At 45.0% G+C, this 15,719-nt stretch overlaps 1 protein-coding gene across 1 annotated transcript in view; it reads right to left on the reverse strand.

The window, feature by feature from the left end:
• The window catches only part of IFT74 (intraflagellar transport 74), a 172,643-nt gene that overhangs the window by 138,130 nt on the left and 18,794 nt on the right, over nt 1–15,719 (reverse strand). Inside the window, exon 8 of the mRNA XM_082247043.1 lies at nt 12,250–12,311. Within this exon, the coding sequence (XP_082103169.1) occupies nt 12,250–12,311 (62 nt within the window). The remainder of the gene's footprint in view (nt 1–12,249; nt 12,312–15,719) is intronic.

Raw genomic sequence — 15,719 nt, forward strand, 5'->3', positions numbered from 1 at the left:
TGAAATATAAGGCATCCCCCCGAAAATAGGACCTCCCTGATAATAAGGCCTCCCCCGAAAATAAAGTCTCCCCGATAATAAGGCCCCCTGAAGCTACCGTAGTAACTCTGGACCGTAGCGGCGGGCGCCGCCGCGCAGCTCACTGTTGGCCACAGCGCAGCCGGAGCAGACAGGAAGTGCAAGGTCTCTTTTAATCAGAGAGCCCGCGCCGCCGCCACGACAAGCTGCCTCCTGCTGCTCACTCTGCCCTGACGGAGTCGGACTCACAATTAGACAGTGATTCGCGCGGGGCAGGAGTCGGCACATTGTGTGGACACACAGGGGTGACTGAGGTAGGGGGAAATGTCTGATAAAGGGGTGGGGTGGATGTCTGGTGAAGGTGTCCACTGGCACAGGGGTGGGGGGAGTAGGATCACTTAAAATGACACAGGAGGATCAGAGGGGGCAATCAAAATGACACAGGATGGTCAGAATGGGGGGGGGGGGGGGGTGGAGATCAAAATGACACAGGAGGATGTAATTTGCTGGTTTGTGATGACAACTACTACCGTACCGTATATAGGTAATAAATTTCCTTTTTTTTGTTCAACAATAAATGTGTACCATATTCTTCTTCTTGGAAAAATAAGCCATCCCCTAAAATAAGACCTAGCGCATCTTTGGGAGCAAAAATTTATATAAGACATTGTCTTATTTTCGGGGAAACATTTAGGTGCTCATGTTCATTCTATGCAAAACTATTTTCATTTTAAAAACTGAATTTGTGGTTATTTGTATATGTGCCGAGAATTGAAGTGGTTGTAAAGTCTCAGGGATCGAATGCATTTTATGCATTAACCACTTACCGCATTCTAACGTACCGGTACGTCGGTACACTTTGCGGGTTTATAGAGGCTTCATCCCGGTACCGTGGTTTGAAGCCGACGGTCGGCTTTCCGTCGGTAACGACCGATGCGGCTCGGGAGGGGACGCCCCCCCTCCCGCCGCCTTCCGTGGCTGTGCTCGGGGCTCCCGTCCCACCGGGAGCCCCGAGCACCCAGCCGGCATGTCCGCCAGCTTGATGGAATCCCGATGAATGCCGGAAATGGCATCGATCGGGTCTCCGATGACGTAACCCGGAGGCGGCGTCCATGACGTCACTTCCGGGTTACTGTGCTGCAAAAGGTGGCACATTTGAAAAACGGCTGTATGCAAAAATGCCGTTTTCGGCGTTTTGCATACAGGGAAGTGTAGTGGAGGGGGTCTAGGGTCTTTTAGACCCTCGATCCCTCCATAAAGAGTACCTGTTACTATATATTGGTGTCACAAGGGATGTTTACATTGCTTGTGACAGCAATAAAAGTGATCAGATTTTTTTTTTTAAAAACCTGTAATAAAGTTTAAAAAAAATAAAAAATAAATAGGAAAAAAAAAAAAATGTAGCCGCCCCGTCACCGTTAGCTCGCGCACAAAAAAAAAAACGTATACGCAAGTCGAGCCGCGAATGAAATCGCTCTTCAAACCCCACATGTGAGGTATCGCCGCGATCGCCAGAGCGTGGGCAATAATTTAAAAAAAGAGCTACACTCTACCTCTAAACTGGTAACCGTTAAATAAATTTAAAGCGTCGCAGATTGAGATCTCTATTGACCGTAGTTTGTCGCCATCCCACGGGGGGGGCGCAATTTTAAACCGTAACATGTTGGGTATCTTTTTACTCGGCGTGACATCATCTTTCACAATATAAAAAAAAATGGGCTAACTTTACTGTTTAGTATTTTTTAAATGCAGTGAAATGTGATTTTTCAAATTTTTTCCAAAAAAATGGCGTTTTAAAGACCGCTGCGCAAATACCTCGTGACAAAAATTTTGCAATGACCGACATTTTATTCTCCAGAGTCTTTGCTAAAAAAAATATATATAATGTTTGGGGGTTCTAAGTAGTTTTCTAGGAAAAAATACTGGTTTTAACTTGTAAACAAAAAGTGTCCGAAATAGGGCTGGGGCTTAAATGGTTAAGGTGAAAAACCCTCTGTGCTGCAGCTCCCCCTGGGCCCCCCTCCTTTTCTTCTTACCTGAACCCGATCCAGCGATGTGGACAAGTGCAGTGGCTCCAGCCACTGTCTCTCTCCTCATTGGACAGATTGATAGCAGGTTCCCGCTGCTGTCAATCAAATTCAGTGACATGGGAGTGGGGGGTGGGGCAGAGTCTCGCTGCCTGTGTCAATACACGCAGCAGTGAGACTCAGGAGCCAGCCCAAACGGGTGCCCCCAGGGGAAGAGGCTTTCTGTGGGGGCACAAAGAGGAGGGGTCTGGGGAGCCGACGGGGCACCCCAGAAGAAGAGAATCTGGGCTGCTCTGTGCAAAACGAATGCACAGAGCAGGTAAGTATAACATTACAGGGAATAGATCCTGCGAGAGACCCTGAGGTTCTAAATCAATCAGTTATTTGCCGCAGACACTCCACTTCTCGTAATAGTGTGCTTAATTGAAATAAATAAAAAGTGTTGTGCAAATATAAAAAAAAATATATATCAAACATTAATTAATTGTGCTTATTAAAAACCAAAAATCTATATATGTGACATAATTTTAAAGTGCCAATAGTGTTAATGAATTAATATAATATAATATATTCATAGGAAAAAGAAAATGAATAGATATAAAAAGTCCAGTGTAAAAAGTGTAAGAAGCCAATAAACAAAGTCCAAAATGTAATCCTAAAGTGATCTGTGCTCCCAGAGATGAGTGACCAGAGTGTCACAGTGGACAGCCAGCCGTGCACCCCCTTGTGAGTGGGTGCTCACCTCAAATCCTTAAAAAGAGCGCATAGATTGTTATCCCAAAAATATCATCCATCCATATCCTTCAGGGCTCCTCTCATTCACAGGAGTTGCAGCGCTGATAGCTGACAGCCTCACCTAAACAGTAGTGATCATATCCCCCTGAGGAAGACACGTGATCCCTGTGTCGTCACGCGTAGGGGAGGGGCAAGGACGGACGGAGCGATACACTACTGTTTAGGTGAGGCTGTCAGCTATCGGTGCATGCTGTGGAGACCGGCGGCGCTGTGCAGTCTCTCCCACTACACCACCACGATTTCTGACGCTATTGTCCAAGTGCATGTGTTGCACCTACAAATGTGAGTAAGATCTATCCACCTTTACTTAATAAAAATTGATTATTTAAGTATTTCACGCACTATTGCAAGTCTTTTTGTTTGCATATATGCTGCATTGGTTGACGCTGCAACTCCTGTGAATGAGAGGAGCCCTGAAGGATATGGATGGATGATCTTTTTGGGATAACAATCTATGCGCTCATTTTAAGGATTTGAGGTGAGCACCCATTCACAAGGGGGTGCACGGCTGGCTGTCCACTGTGACACTCTGGTCACTTTTCTCTGGGAGCACAGATCACTTTAGGATTACATTTTGGACTTTGTTTATTGGCTTCTTACACTTTTTACACTGGACTTTTTAGATCTATTCATTTTCTTTTTCCTATGAATATATTATATTATATTAATTCATTAGCACTATTGGCACTTTAAAATTATGTCACATATATAGATTTTTGTTTTTTAAAAAGCACAATTAATTAATGTTTGATATATATATTTTTTTATATTTGCGCAACACTATTTATTTATTTTATAAAAAAAACACGAGGGTTTGCCACCTCTTTCAGCTTTAGGTGTTATTTAACCTCTTGCCGGCAGCTTTATTTTTTTGACCAACCTACAATCTGTCCAGGACATGAAAATGCAAATGCATGTGCCGCCTATAGCTGGCCATACACTGTGCAAATTTGGCCAACTCCCAATCGTCAACAGTTGATCATATTGTCAATTATTGTCAAAGAAGTCCACTGAAAATGTTTTGACCAAAACACAATAATCACAGTGGGAGATTCATTCATCTGTGCTGTTTAGCGTGGATAGCGGAATCTGTTCGTTTTTCTTAATTCAGGATGAAGTATCCGTGTATGACCTGCTTTAAGCGGTTGTAAAGGGACCCTTTTTGTTTCTTAACATAATAGACATGTTATACTTACCTGCTCTGTTTAATGGAACATATTGCACAGAACAGTCCTTCTCTTCTGGGCCCCCCACCGGTGCACTCTGCTTTTCACCCATTTCCCCCATAGCAAGCTGTGTGCTGTGGGGGCACTTCTGAACCAGGCTGTGTGCGTCCACAGACACACAGCCCAGCTCAGCCCCATCCCTAGCACCCTCCTCACATGAATTGATTAACAGCAGCAGGAGCAAATGGATCCCGCTGCTGTCTCTGTGTCCTGTGAGAAGAGGGAGAGAGAGAGCAGTCCAGCTGCACGTGGACACAATGCTGGATAGAAAGAGGACACAGGTAAGTATTTAGGGGGGGGAGCTGATATTGGAAGGTGCTTTTTCCTCACTATAGAGAATGAATTAAGGTAAAAAAACCTTATGCCTTAATAATAGGGTGACCAGATATCCCCGGTTTCTGGGGACAGTCCCCTGACTGAAGACACTGTCCCTGGACCAAGTCTTTCCCTGGTTTTGTCCCTGGATTGGATTTGAACAGGGGCCTGGGCAATTTCAAAGACAGTCAGTGCAGAATCAAAAAAAAAAAAAAAATTCTGAATTACATCCCCCCCATCCCCACTCCGTCACTCCTAATAGCTTAGGAGGTGTATTTTTTTTTATTATCTGTGCCCCTTTCTGATGATCATGTGCTGGTTGGAGCCGAGGTACTATTTCTTCAGTTTCGGGTGCATGCCCATTCCGCTCCCGCTCGCATGTTCTTCTGCCTTGGCTCAAGTCCCAACCAGCCGCCTGCCTATCACCTTATCTTTCCCGGCAGAGTGATCTTCCTCTGCTCCCCACCCAGTAGTAGTCGGGGCCCGGGACTTGAGAGGCTGTGAGGCGGGCAGCGGCGGCGACACGCTGAGCCCAGCTGACAGCGTTCAGCAGCAGGAACAGAGGGGAAGCGGATCTGATCCTGGGGGTGAAGCAGTGCCTTCAATGCTTCAACACAGGTGTGCTTTGGGGGTGTCTGTGAATAGACTACATTGCACTGCGTCTGTCTCTCTGGCATCATGGATGGTTTCATAACTCACAGGCACCCTATCATGGCTCTGGCTGGCAGAGCACTGTCACAGTGTGTCACAGAACATGGCTGCTGGGTGCCGATTTTGTTAACTTATTAACTTTAGTTAACAAAATCCGCACCCAGCAGCCATTTTATGTGACAGAGCCAGCCAGAGCCATGATAGAGTGCCTGCTGCCTGTAATTTATCATAATGCTTAACCAGTAGCTGACCGCCCCATAGCAGATTTACTGCTACAGGGTGGCCGCACTGCACAGGATCATAATTATATATATATATATATATATACACATACACATACATACATATCTATCGATGTCTGCCAGGACCCGCCACATGTTCTGTACACAGGCAGGACGGCGGTTCTGTCAGTATGGAAGACATTGATCCTGTGTTCCTGCAAAGCAGGGACAGGGATCTGTGCCTTCCCTTAGGCCCACATATAACCCTTTGATTGCCCTAGATGTTAACCCCTTCCCAGCCAGTGTCATTAGTACAGTGACAGTGCATATTTTTAGCACTCATCATTGTATTAGTTTTACTGGTTCCCACAAAGTGTCAAAAAAATGGATTTTTGTAAAATCTCACCGTAAAATCCTTTTCTCTTAGCTCATTGACAGACGTAGTCCTCGGTGATTCAACACCCTCGGGTTATGCTGCCCTCTACAGGAGTAGGACTAGACAGGAAAGAAAACGTTCTGGCCACACCCTAGGGGCAGTCCCAGAGGGTATATCCTCTCACTTCCTGCTCTAGCAAATCAGTTATGTCACAAAGCAGTGTTTAGAGAATTTAACCCAACCCAACTCAAAAACAGAGTGACGGGTACTACGTCTGTCAATGAGCTAAGAGAAAAGGATTTTACGGTAAGATTTTACAAAAATCCATTTTTCTCTATCGCTCATTGACAGACGTAGTCCTCGGTGATTCAACACCCTCGGGACGTCCCAAAGCAGTACCACAAATGAGGGGTGGGAAAATGGAAATCAAATCCAATCTAGAAGGCCCAACCGGTGCCAACTAGAAGTTTACAATGCTCATCCTCAATGATGAGACTCAACAGAAAATTTTCAACAGAAAAAAACCCCCGAGGTAGACCACCGGTCTCCTCAAATTGCGGCCTGCAAAACCTTGCGGCCAAATGAGGCATCCGCCGATGCCATCACATCAATCTTATAAAATTTTGTAAAGGTATGTACCGACGACCAGGTGGCCGCCTTACATACCTGGACCACTGACGCCTGATGGCGATAGGCCCAGGAAGTACTGAGCGCTCGAGTGAAGTGCGCCCTAACAGGGAACGGAGGATTCCGACCCTTAATAGAATAAGCCTGTACCACCGTCTGACTGATCCATGTAGATATGGTCGCGGCAGACACAGGCAACCCCCTTCAAGGGCTATCCGTGATCACAAAAAGTGAGTCCGTCTTACGAAAACAAGTTCGTAGTAGTCAAGTGTATCCTTCTGAACCCCATCCAAGGAGTGTAATGCAAACTCCCAAGGATGGCTAGTCTTAGGACACGGGGAAGGTAACACAATACTTTTATTCAGATGAAAAACTCTGAAAACCACTTTAGGAAGGAAGGATGGATTCGGAAGAAGAACCACCTTATCCCTATGAACCACCAGATATGGGGAACGACAAGATAATGCGGCCAGTTCTGACACCCTGCGTGCAGAAGTAATGGCCACCAAGAAGGCCACCTTCTGGGATAATGTAAGCAAGGGAATCTCCCTAATATCTTCAAAGAGAAGTTTCTGAAGAACCGACCACACTAAATTAAGATCCCAGGCGGTAAGGGTGCACGCACTGGCGGAGCCAGATGTCGCACCCCCTGGATGAAATTCCGCACCAAGGAATGATTAGCCAAAGGTTTCTGAAAGAAGATTGCTAACGCTGAAACCTGACCCTTGATAGTGCTCAAGGATAGTTTCTGCTCAACCCCTTGTTGCAGACAGACCAAAATTCGGGTCACCGAATAGGTATGTGGGGGAAATCCAATAGATTCACACCATGCAATATAAGACTTCCATGTGCTGGAAGTCGCTTTCCTTGCTTTAACTGGAGGTAGGAATAACTTAAGCTGACACTCCCTTGTCCTTCAGTACCTGGGTCTCAATGGCCAGGCCATTAAGCCAGCGACTGTAAAGCAAGATGGAAGATCGGTCCCTGAGACCGCAAATCCTCCCTGAGAGGAAGTCTCCAAGGAGCGTCCGCGACTAGCCTCACCAAGTCGGCGTACCAGGCTCGACGAGGTCAGTCCGGAATTTCCAGAATAACTGGAATTCCCTCCACCTCTATCCTGCGAAGAAGTTCCCGCAGCAACTTGAGAAGATGGAAGGCATGCCGTAGCTGATACTGCCCCCACGGGGCGATCAGCGTTTCTGCTGCGTCCGCTAGAGGATCGCGGCGCGAGCTACAAACCTCCGCACCTTCCTGTTAAGCCAAGGTGCCAACAGATCCACATCCGGGATGTCCCAATGAAGGGACAGCTAGTGAAAAACCTCTGGATGAAGAGGCCATATGCGATTGGATCCGAATCGGGCTGCTCTAGAGCTGCTCGATCCAGTAAATCAGACAAAATCTGATCGCTCTCAGTTCCGATACCCTTATTGGTAATCTGGATACTATCGGAAGAAATGACTTCCCCTGGTTGAGCATTGGAGACTTCCTGGTCCGCTCGCTCAACCGGATCCGATTGTCCAGGGAATCGGAATTCTGATACCATTAAAAAAGAATCTCCTTCAGGAGAATTCGGGTATGAGACTGGGTATACGGTACTGCCTCTAAGAAGGCCACCATCAGTCCCAGCCAATTGACGGACAGCAACATCCGAATCGTTGACTGAACCTTCTGGAGTTTTCCCGCAAGGAGAAACTCTCTTGCCCAGGATGTATCCAACCTTAGGCCCAGATAGTTCAGTCTCCTGGTGGGAACCAGGGATGATCTTTGGGAAAGCGAAAAAACGCTGATGTCCTGCGATGATGGGGATATAAAGATAGGCCTCCTAAATGTCTATGGACGCCAGGAAATCCCCCTGATGCAGGGAGTCCACCACTGTACGGATGGACTCTATTTCTTCCCAAGTCCAGATTTGGACGCTCCTTGCCCTCTTTCCTGGGCATTGTGAATAGGTTCGAATAGAACCCCTGAAACCGTTCAATGTTAGAAGGGAAGAATTGCACCGGTGGAAGTGATCGAAACTCGATCCTGTGTCCTCCAGAAACTGGTGAAGACATCCCCCTACCCCAGAGATGGGTAGGGGCGCATCAGGCTGTATCTTCAGGCTTGGCTGAGCCGGACTTTTTGTTTAGCCGACCAGCGCCCTTTGAAACCCCTCTAAAGGGGCTTTGGAGGGTTTCGCCTTATCGCCCGCCCTCGCGGAACGAACAACTCTTTATGAGCAGAAAAGGAAGGTCCTCGTTAGTTACGAGGTCCTTTTATCCTAACAGTCTGTGGTAAGACAGCAGGTGGTACCGTCTATCCTATAAAGAGGAATTCCTCAAACGGATAGCACCTAGCCATGCGTTTGGAAATAACAGGAGTTCGTTTCAAAACGACCCCATTTGGGTAAAGGAAAATCCTTCGCCCTTTTGGTAGGCTAACAAGTACCAAAAAGGAATCTCAGTCTCAGCTACCTCTGCCGGTGTAACCTCAAGACTAAAGGTTTCCCGGACGGACACAACTAGTGCATCCACCACTCTTGTGCTATGGCGGAGGCAGAAACGTGCTCCTCACTGCTGAGGAGATATTACCGGAGACAACAGCCCCTGAAGTATCTGATAAACAATAGGGGTAGGCGGGGGTCGCTTCTTGACCCCCGTCCCTGACAGGCCACCTCCACCCGGGATACCAAAGACTCCAAAACTGCCGATAATGCATTAAAAACAAGTGGGGTACTGGAGGGTCCTGCGGCCACCTTGAGGGGATCAGGTGGGGATACCTATGCGGCAGGGTCAATGATTATACAAGACACTTGCCAGCGACAAAAAATGACAAAGTAAAAAACTTTTTTTTTTTTTTTTTGTGTCCCCCAGTCGCAACAGCGCCCCTCAGTGTTACCTGCCTTTTTGGACCCCACAGAGAGAGAGAGAGAGAGAGAGAGACCCCAAGGCTCATCCCTGATGCACAGAAGTTTTCATCAGCTTGCTCAGTGCTTGTCTTGTTACAGACAGGAAGTCTTTGGACCTATTTCCTGGGTAAAGGAGGCGGCTCTGCCCCTTAACACGCCTGCCGGCGCCTCCCCCTGGCTCCATGAGGTGTTTGAGTCACCTCAAACATGGCCGCCCCCATGCTGGAGACACGAGGCTACACCAAAATGGCGGCCTCGTGCGATCTCTGCTTAGCTGGAGGAAATATCTGGAATGCAGTATACATGTATAGACATCGCCCTGTGGCTTCGGACAGGTAGGATACCTTATACTATCACAGTAAAGTTCTAGTACTGCCACTGACTACAATCATTTTCACATTTTTACAATTAGATTGTCAGCTCCCAAACCAAGCCTCCTGGCTTCTTGTACACAAAAATCACACTCAATTAGGGGGATCTGTGACATGTTATAGGATAGAGGGGAACCCATCCTTACCATTACAGAGAGGGGCCCGCGTTCACCACAAGACCAGTCAGGGGGAAAGGGGGAACATACTACTCACCATACCGGAACCAGGCGGGCGCCAACTCCTGACAGTACCCCTCTCCACCGAGGTAGGAGGGCTGTCGACCAATACGGACGCCGTGACTCATGGTCTTTGGCGTTTCAGCGAGACGTTTAACTCGCAGGGTCAGTCCCCGTCCAGTGGGACTATGTCGCGGCCGACCCAGCGCGGAGCTATGGCCTGCACGCGCTCGTAGGCTGAACTGGGGTGACCACTGGATCTCAACATCCAGCCCGTCGCCCAGTTCAGCTTTCTTGCTTGAAGATCTCACAGGAACACTGGAGAAAAAAAGCTGTCTAAAAAATCTTTTCTAAGAAAAAAATCCTGCCAGGACCGAAGATCCCAGCAAGGTATCTAGGTCCTTACTCCTAACTAGACAGAAAAAAACTGATTTGCTAGAGCAGGAAGTGAGAGGATATACCCTCTGGGACTGCCCCTAGGGTGTGGCCAGAATGTTTTCTTTCCTGTCTAGTCCTACTCCTGTAGAGGGCAGCATAACCCGAGGGTGTTGAATCACCGAGGACTACGTCTGTCAATGAGCAAATGAGAAATGTCACTTAGTGTCCGATTTGTCCGCCACAATATCGGAGTCCCGCTATAAGTCGCTGATTGCCGCCATTACTAGTAGTAAAAAAAAAAATATGTCCCCGGATTTCATTTTAAAAATCTGGTCACCTTACTTTAGAACCATTTTTGGAACACTGGAATTTTTCCTGCATTGGAAGTGTCGTGGATGCCCATATTGCTGCCTTGTGGTGATTGTGCAGTTTGCCAACACATGCCGAGCTGTGTAGGGATGCTCCTTTTCAGCCCATTTTGCCAGCAGATTTCTGTCCTTTCGCGGGGACATAAGGGTCAAACGACAAAGCCAGGGTTTGGCTGAGAGAGCCAGAAGCTTCCATGCACAGCTCTACACATGTAAGCAAGGTGTTATGTTACACTACACCTCAAGGGAGGAAAGCTAATCACACAAAAGTCATTCTCTGATAAGTCTCATTATACCAGGGCTGTCCCTTACATGGCATGCCCCCTGGTGGCAGGCCAGAGCCGGCAACCGCAGTAGCAGTTTGCTACTTGCATATCAGAGTGCTCAGGTTTTCAGTCAGAACTCTACAAGACATTTACCAATGTGGAGGCATCACAGTGTGCCTAGTTTACTATATAAGTGTTGGTTCAGTACTTCAATACAGCCCATAAAGCCTGTATAAAGCAAACCCCTCAGCCATTTTCACATTTTAAAAATAGAAGTGATGAGGTGTGTGCTATTACCTTTATTAGCCAGGGACAGAAAGGAGAGACCTTACAACAACAAAGGCAACAACCTACACTTAAGGTGCCCATAGGTTTGAAATTGTGATCATTAACACATTCATACTTCAATTGCCTTCTAGAAAAGCTATGTGCAGAATGAAGAAGTGAAAAAGAATCGAAACATTGACAAAACAATGTGATTGTGAAGTCAAAGCCAAGGAGCCGACAGAACTGAACAAATGTGTTTCTGATCTGCAAATCTCCAGATTTTCAGGCACAAACATTACTTTATTAATTGGTAACACACTAATGATTTCACCTTTGAGTCTGTGTAGAAATTCGGCAAATTTACAATGCAGTGTGTTGCCGCTGATAGCGAGAACTAAAAAGCACAAGAATTTACAAAGTACCTTGTTGGCCTTACGCCCAAGTATACAAAGTAATAACTTTGAGAAGTTTTAAAACTATACTGGTCTGTTAAATACTCAGTACTGTGATATTTCTAATCAAACCAGTAAATTAGACTATCCTAATCTGACACTCCTCCAGAGAAATGGTCCAGCTGCAGCTATCAATGCAACACACTGCTATTATTATTATTATAATACAGGATTTATATAGTGCCAACAGTTTGTGCAGTGCTTTACAACATGAATACACTTTTCTAGCCAGAGCAGTGTCAATGTAGCCTTTTAGTGTTTTCGCCTTTACCTTTAGAACTAGAGGCAAAACTCATGCTTTCCATTTTGGATTGAATAAGGAGAGATTTACCTTCACTTCCTGTTGCATAGTCTAAACGGGAAATCCCTGCAAATGGAACGGAATCTCTTAGGGACCACCAGGTCACCACAACTAGTGTCCCCGTTGGAAGATTTCCCCTCTATTACTTTTCCCAAAATTTGGGATTTTAATGATAATGGTAGGCACGGACGGCAATAAAAATCTAACAGGTGTTCCAATCCATCTCCACTCTTTCCAAAACTTAGTGCAGGTTGGCCAGTGCATGCAACAATTTAGTATTGCAATTTAACGTCAAACAAAATTGCAAGTGTCTAAACCATCTGAAAAAACAAAATAATTTTGCTAAATAAAAAGAGCTGATCTAAGTATCAATTAAAACTTACAGTAAAATAAAAAAAAAAAAGTACATTACGTTGCAATTGAACAGCTTTTTCCTGTTACATGAGAAACCTTTATTTAATTTACATAATGTCTCCAGCAAATTAATCTACATTCCTTTTTTCCAGAAATCTTATTAAAGTACTCACGCTTGGCGCTCTGTGAAAATAATATCGATACTCTGGGATTCCCGATCATTTTGAGCTTTAAGCTATAAAGACAGAAATTTTGTTATACATTAGGATTCAAAACAACAGAACAAAAAACGATTAGGCCCCGTTCACACTGGGGCGATCCGACTTGCCGGGTCGACCTCATAGGTCGTGGCGCGCTGCTCGCACCGCGACCTTGGAGCGGCCGGCACGGACTTCATAACATTGAAGTCTATGCATATATTGTGCTCATGTGAGATCGTTCCCGAGTGTGCCACATCCCGTAATGGAAAAGCTTGAAAAAGAAATTCCCCTTGGGGTGGGACTTTATAGGCACATATAGTAATATATAACTTCAAAAATGGTTTATTCAAAATATTAATTTTATTGAAAGATTACAAGTACAAAAAAGATTAAAAGCATATGGCAAGCTGGTTACAAATCATGTGGTCATATGGCAAAGAAATACCGCTGTATTTGAAGGAGAGTGCCCGACGCGTTTCAGATTTCCTTCTTCAGGGGCAAACTTTTAAATAGCGGTAGAATCTGCCGTATAACACTTTGAAGTGTATGCCTGCCAGAGAAAAAGGAAATAGCTGGGTTGCTCTCAGTGCTGTCTAGAATGCCTTAATGGAGGAAGTGATTGGTATAGAGACGAAATCGCATCATATATGCACGTTCCAAAAGTGTATGCCCGTCAGCAAAAAGCTGAATGGGGACAGCTGGAACCCAAAAGAGTGGGAGATCTTAGTAATTGCATGGGCTAATTTTGGAACTTGTACATCAGACATCCATCTTCAGGCAATGGATGTATATATATTACTATATGTGCCTATAAAGTCCCACCCCAAGGGGAATTTCTTTTTCAAGCTTGAAGTCTATGCAGGTCGCTCCGGGTCGCCCCAAAGAAGCTCCGGACCCTTTTTCTAAGTCGGAGCGACTTGTGTTGCTCCTATTAGAACGGGTCTGCAGCTTCTCTATGGCAGGCGACCTGTCAGGCGACCAGGTGGCCTGACAGGTCGCCCCAGTGTGAATGGGGTCTTAAACTCTATGTTTTAATAATAAAATAGTGTGATAATACAGTAATACAGAGTAACAAAGTGCTGGTAATAATATATATACTGAAGATAGTGACACTAGACATATCACCCCGGTGACAGGAGCAGATAGACTCTAATCTAACTGAAGTGACAGAGAAGTGACTGGAACACAGTGAAGACAGTCATCATCAAGTGGAGAAAATATGACACAACGGTGACATTACCAAGAACTGGACATCCCTCCAAAATTGATGAAAAGACCAAAAGAAAACTGGACAGGGAGGTTGTCAAGAGGCTTACAGCAACATTAAAGAAGCTGCAGGAATATCTGGCAAATACTGGCTGTGTGGTACATGTGACAATCTCCCGTATTCTTTATATGTCTGGGCTATGGAGTAGAGTAGCAAGATGGAAGCCTTTTCTTAGAAGAAAAAACATCCAGGTCCAGCTAAATTTTGCAAAAACACATCTGAAGTCTCCCAAAAGCATGTGGGAAAAGGTGTTATGATTTGATGAAACCATGAAACCAAGGTTAAACGTTTTGGCCATAATTCCAAAAGATATGCATACTAAAAAACATTATACTCGCAGTGAAGCATGGTGGCATGGCAGCATCATGCTTTGGGGCTGTTTTTCTTCAGCTGGAACAGGGGCCTTAATCAAGGTGGAGGGAATAATGAACAGTTCCAAACGCCAGTCAATATTGGCACAAAACTTTCAGGCTTCTGATAAAAAACTGAACATGAAGAGGTAATTCAGTAAAGCGGAACGGCGCTAAGTCCCTATGTGATAACATAATACAAATGTGAAAAAACATCCCATGATGTAATCAAAAAAGCAAATATATCTTTCCCAAAAAACACATTTACCATATCAATAACATAAAACAAATGCAGTGAACATATGGTGCAACACATGCATACATACATACGTACATACACACACACACACACACACACACACATATATATATACACTATATATATATATATATATATATATACATACACACATACACACACACACACACACACACACACACACACCTTAAATAATAATACACAAAATGAAATAAAAATAAAAACTGTGAAAAACACTTTAAAATTCCACATAATAAGTAGCTATGAGAGTCCTATGTAGAATTTGTTATTAGCCATATAAAAAGTTCATAGATAAGAGTGCTGTGATCACCAAGAAATTCCAAACAAATGGTGCAATCTGGTGCTCAATCAAAGCAATACTCCACTGTGTGCAATTGCCGCTCACCTCTAATTATAGAGTAATGTGCATCAAGCTGGAAATGATCTCCATATACTCCTATTTAAAGGGTAATGTACATCAATGCTGTATGGGCTGCTGGAAACGATCTCCATCATTTCACCTCTGTCATTTCAGAACATCTGCCAAGGTATTTGTCATTTTGTCCAGGTCATTCTGAGATTTTTAACATCTCTTGGTGACAAGAGGACCAGGTTGAAGACAATCACTTTTCTTTACTCCAAGTATGTAATACAACTCCATCATCTACCTGCCTCAGCCAGTGAATGGACAAAGAAAGGCAGCACAGACATCGCTCACCCTTCCTTGTTTGCTAATGCGCATGCAACAGAGCCTGATTAGCATAGAATGTTGCCCCTTTCTCTTTCAGTCTGGGCACTAAGGGGCGGCGGCGCCTCCTTCCTCCCTACCCCAGCCTGCAGCTCCACTTCCCAGGTCTTACTTGCCTGCCTGGATACAACCTAACCCAACAGCTAGCACTGCTTACAACCACCGATTCACCACCCAAACACAGCAACCGATTCAAATTGGCTTTCTGCACGGATATATTTGTTTTTTTAATTACATCATGGGATTTTTTTCACATTTGTATTATCTTATCATATAATGACTTAGCGCCGTTCCACTTTACTGAATTATATTAGTGACTGTATGTGGTGACACTACATGGATTGGCAGCTTTAGCCATTATTCGGCTAACTTTATTATTAATATTGCTATTGCTTGCTATAACTGAGGGGGAATCCAGTAATTGTCTACACTGACTTTACAACTACTTTAAAGATGTGATCTTCTCAGTTCAGAAGCCAATAGAAGCTTTGAAATGGATTACCATAGTAAAAGGTCTGCCCATGGGGTGACGTCATGTCCACTTCTGCGCTTTAGGGTGGTTGTTTCCGACTTCAGAGATCAGTGGACTCTGTTTTCCATCTACTGACTGCATGCTGTTGGCCACTACATGCAATTCTCCTAGGCAGATCTTCTCTAGCATACTACACATGGCTGCAGATAAGCTCCTTTTACATTTGTTTATGTGAATTTGCACTTGGCTATTTAATGTTGTTAAATAAACGAATTGATACTGCACTTAGCTGGCATGCTCTTGTGTTCTCTTTTAGTCCTCTCAGTTCAGCCCACGGTTTCACCTGG

Source organism: Pelophylax lessonae (genome assembly GCF_965119305.1).
Source record: "Pelophylax lessonae genome assembly, chromosome: 1".
NCBI lineage: Eukaryota > Metazoa > Chordata > Amphibia > Anura > Ranidae > Pelophylax > Pelophylax lessonae.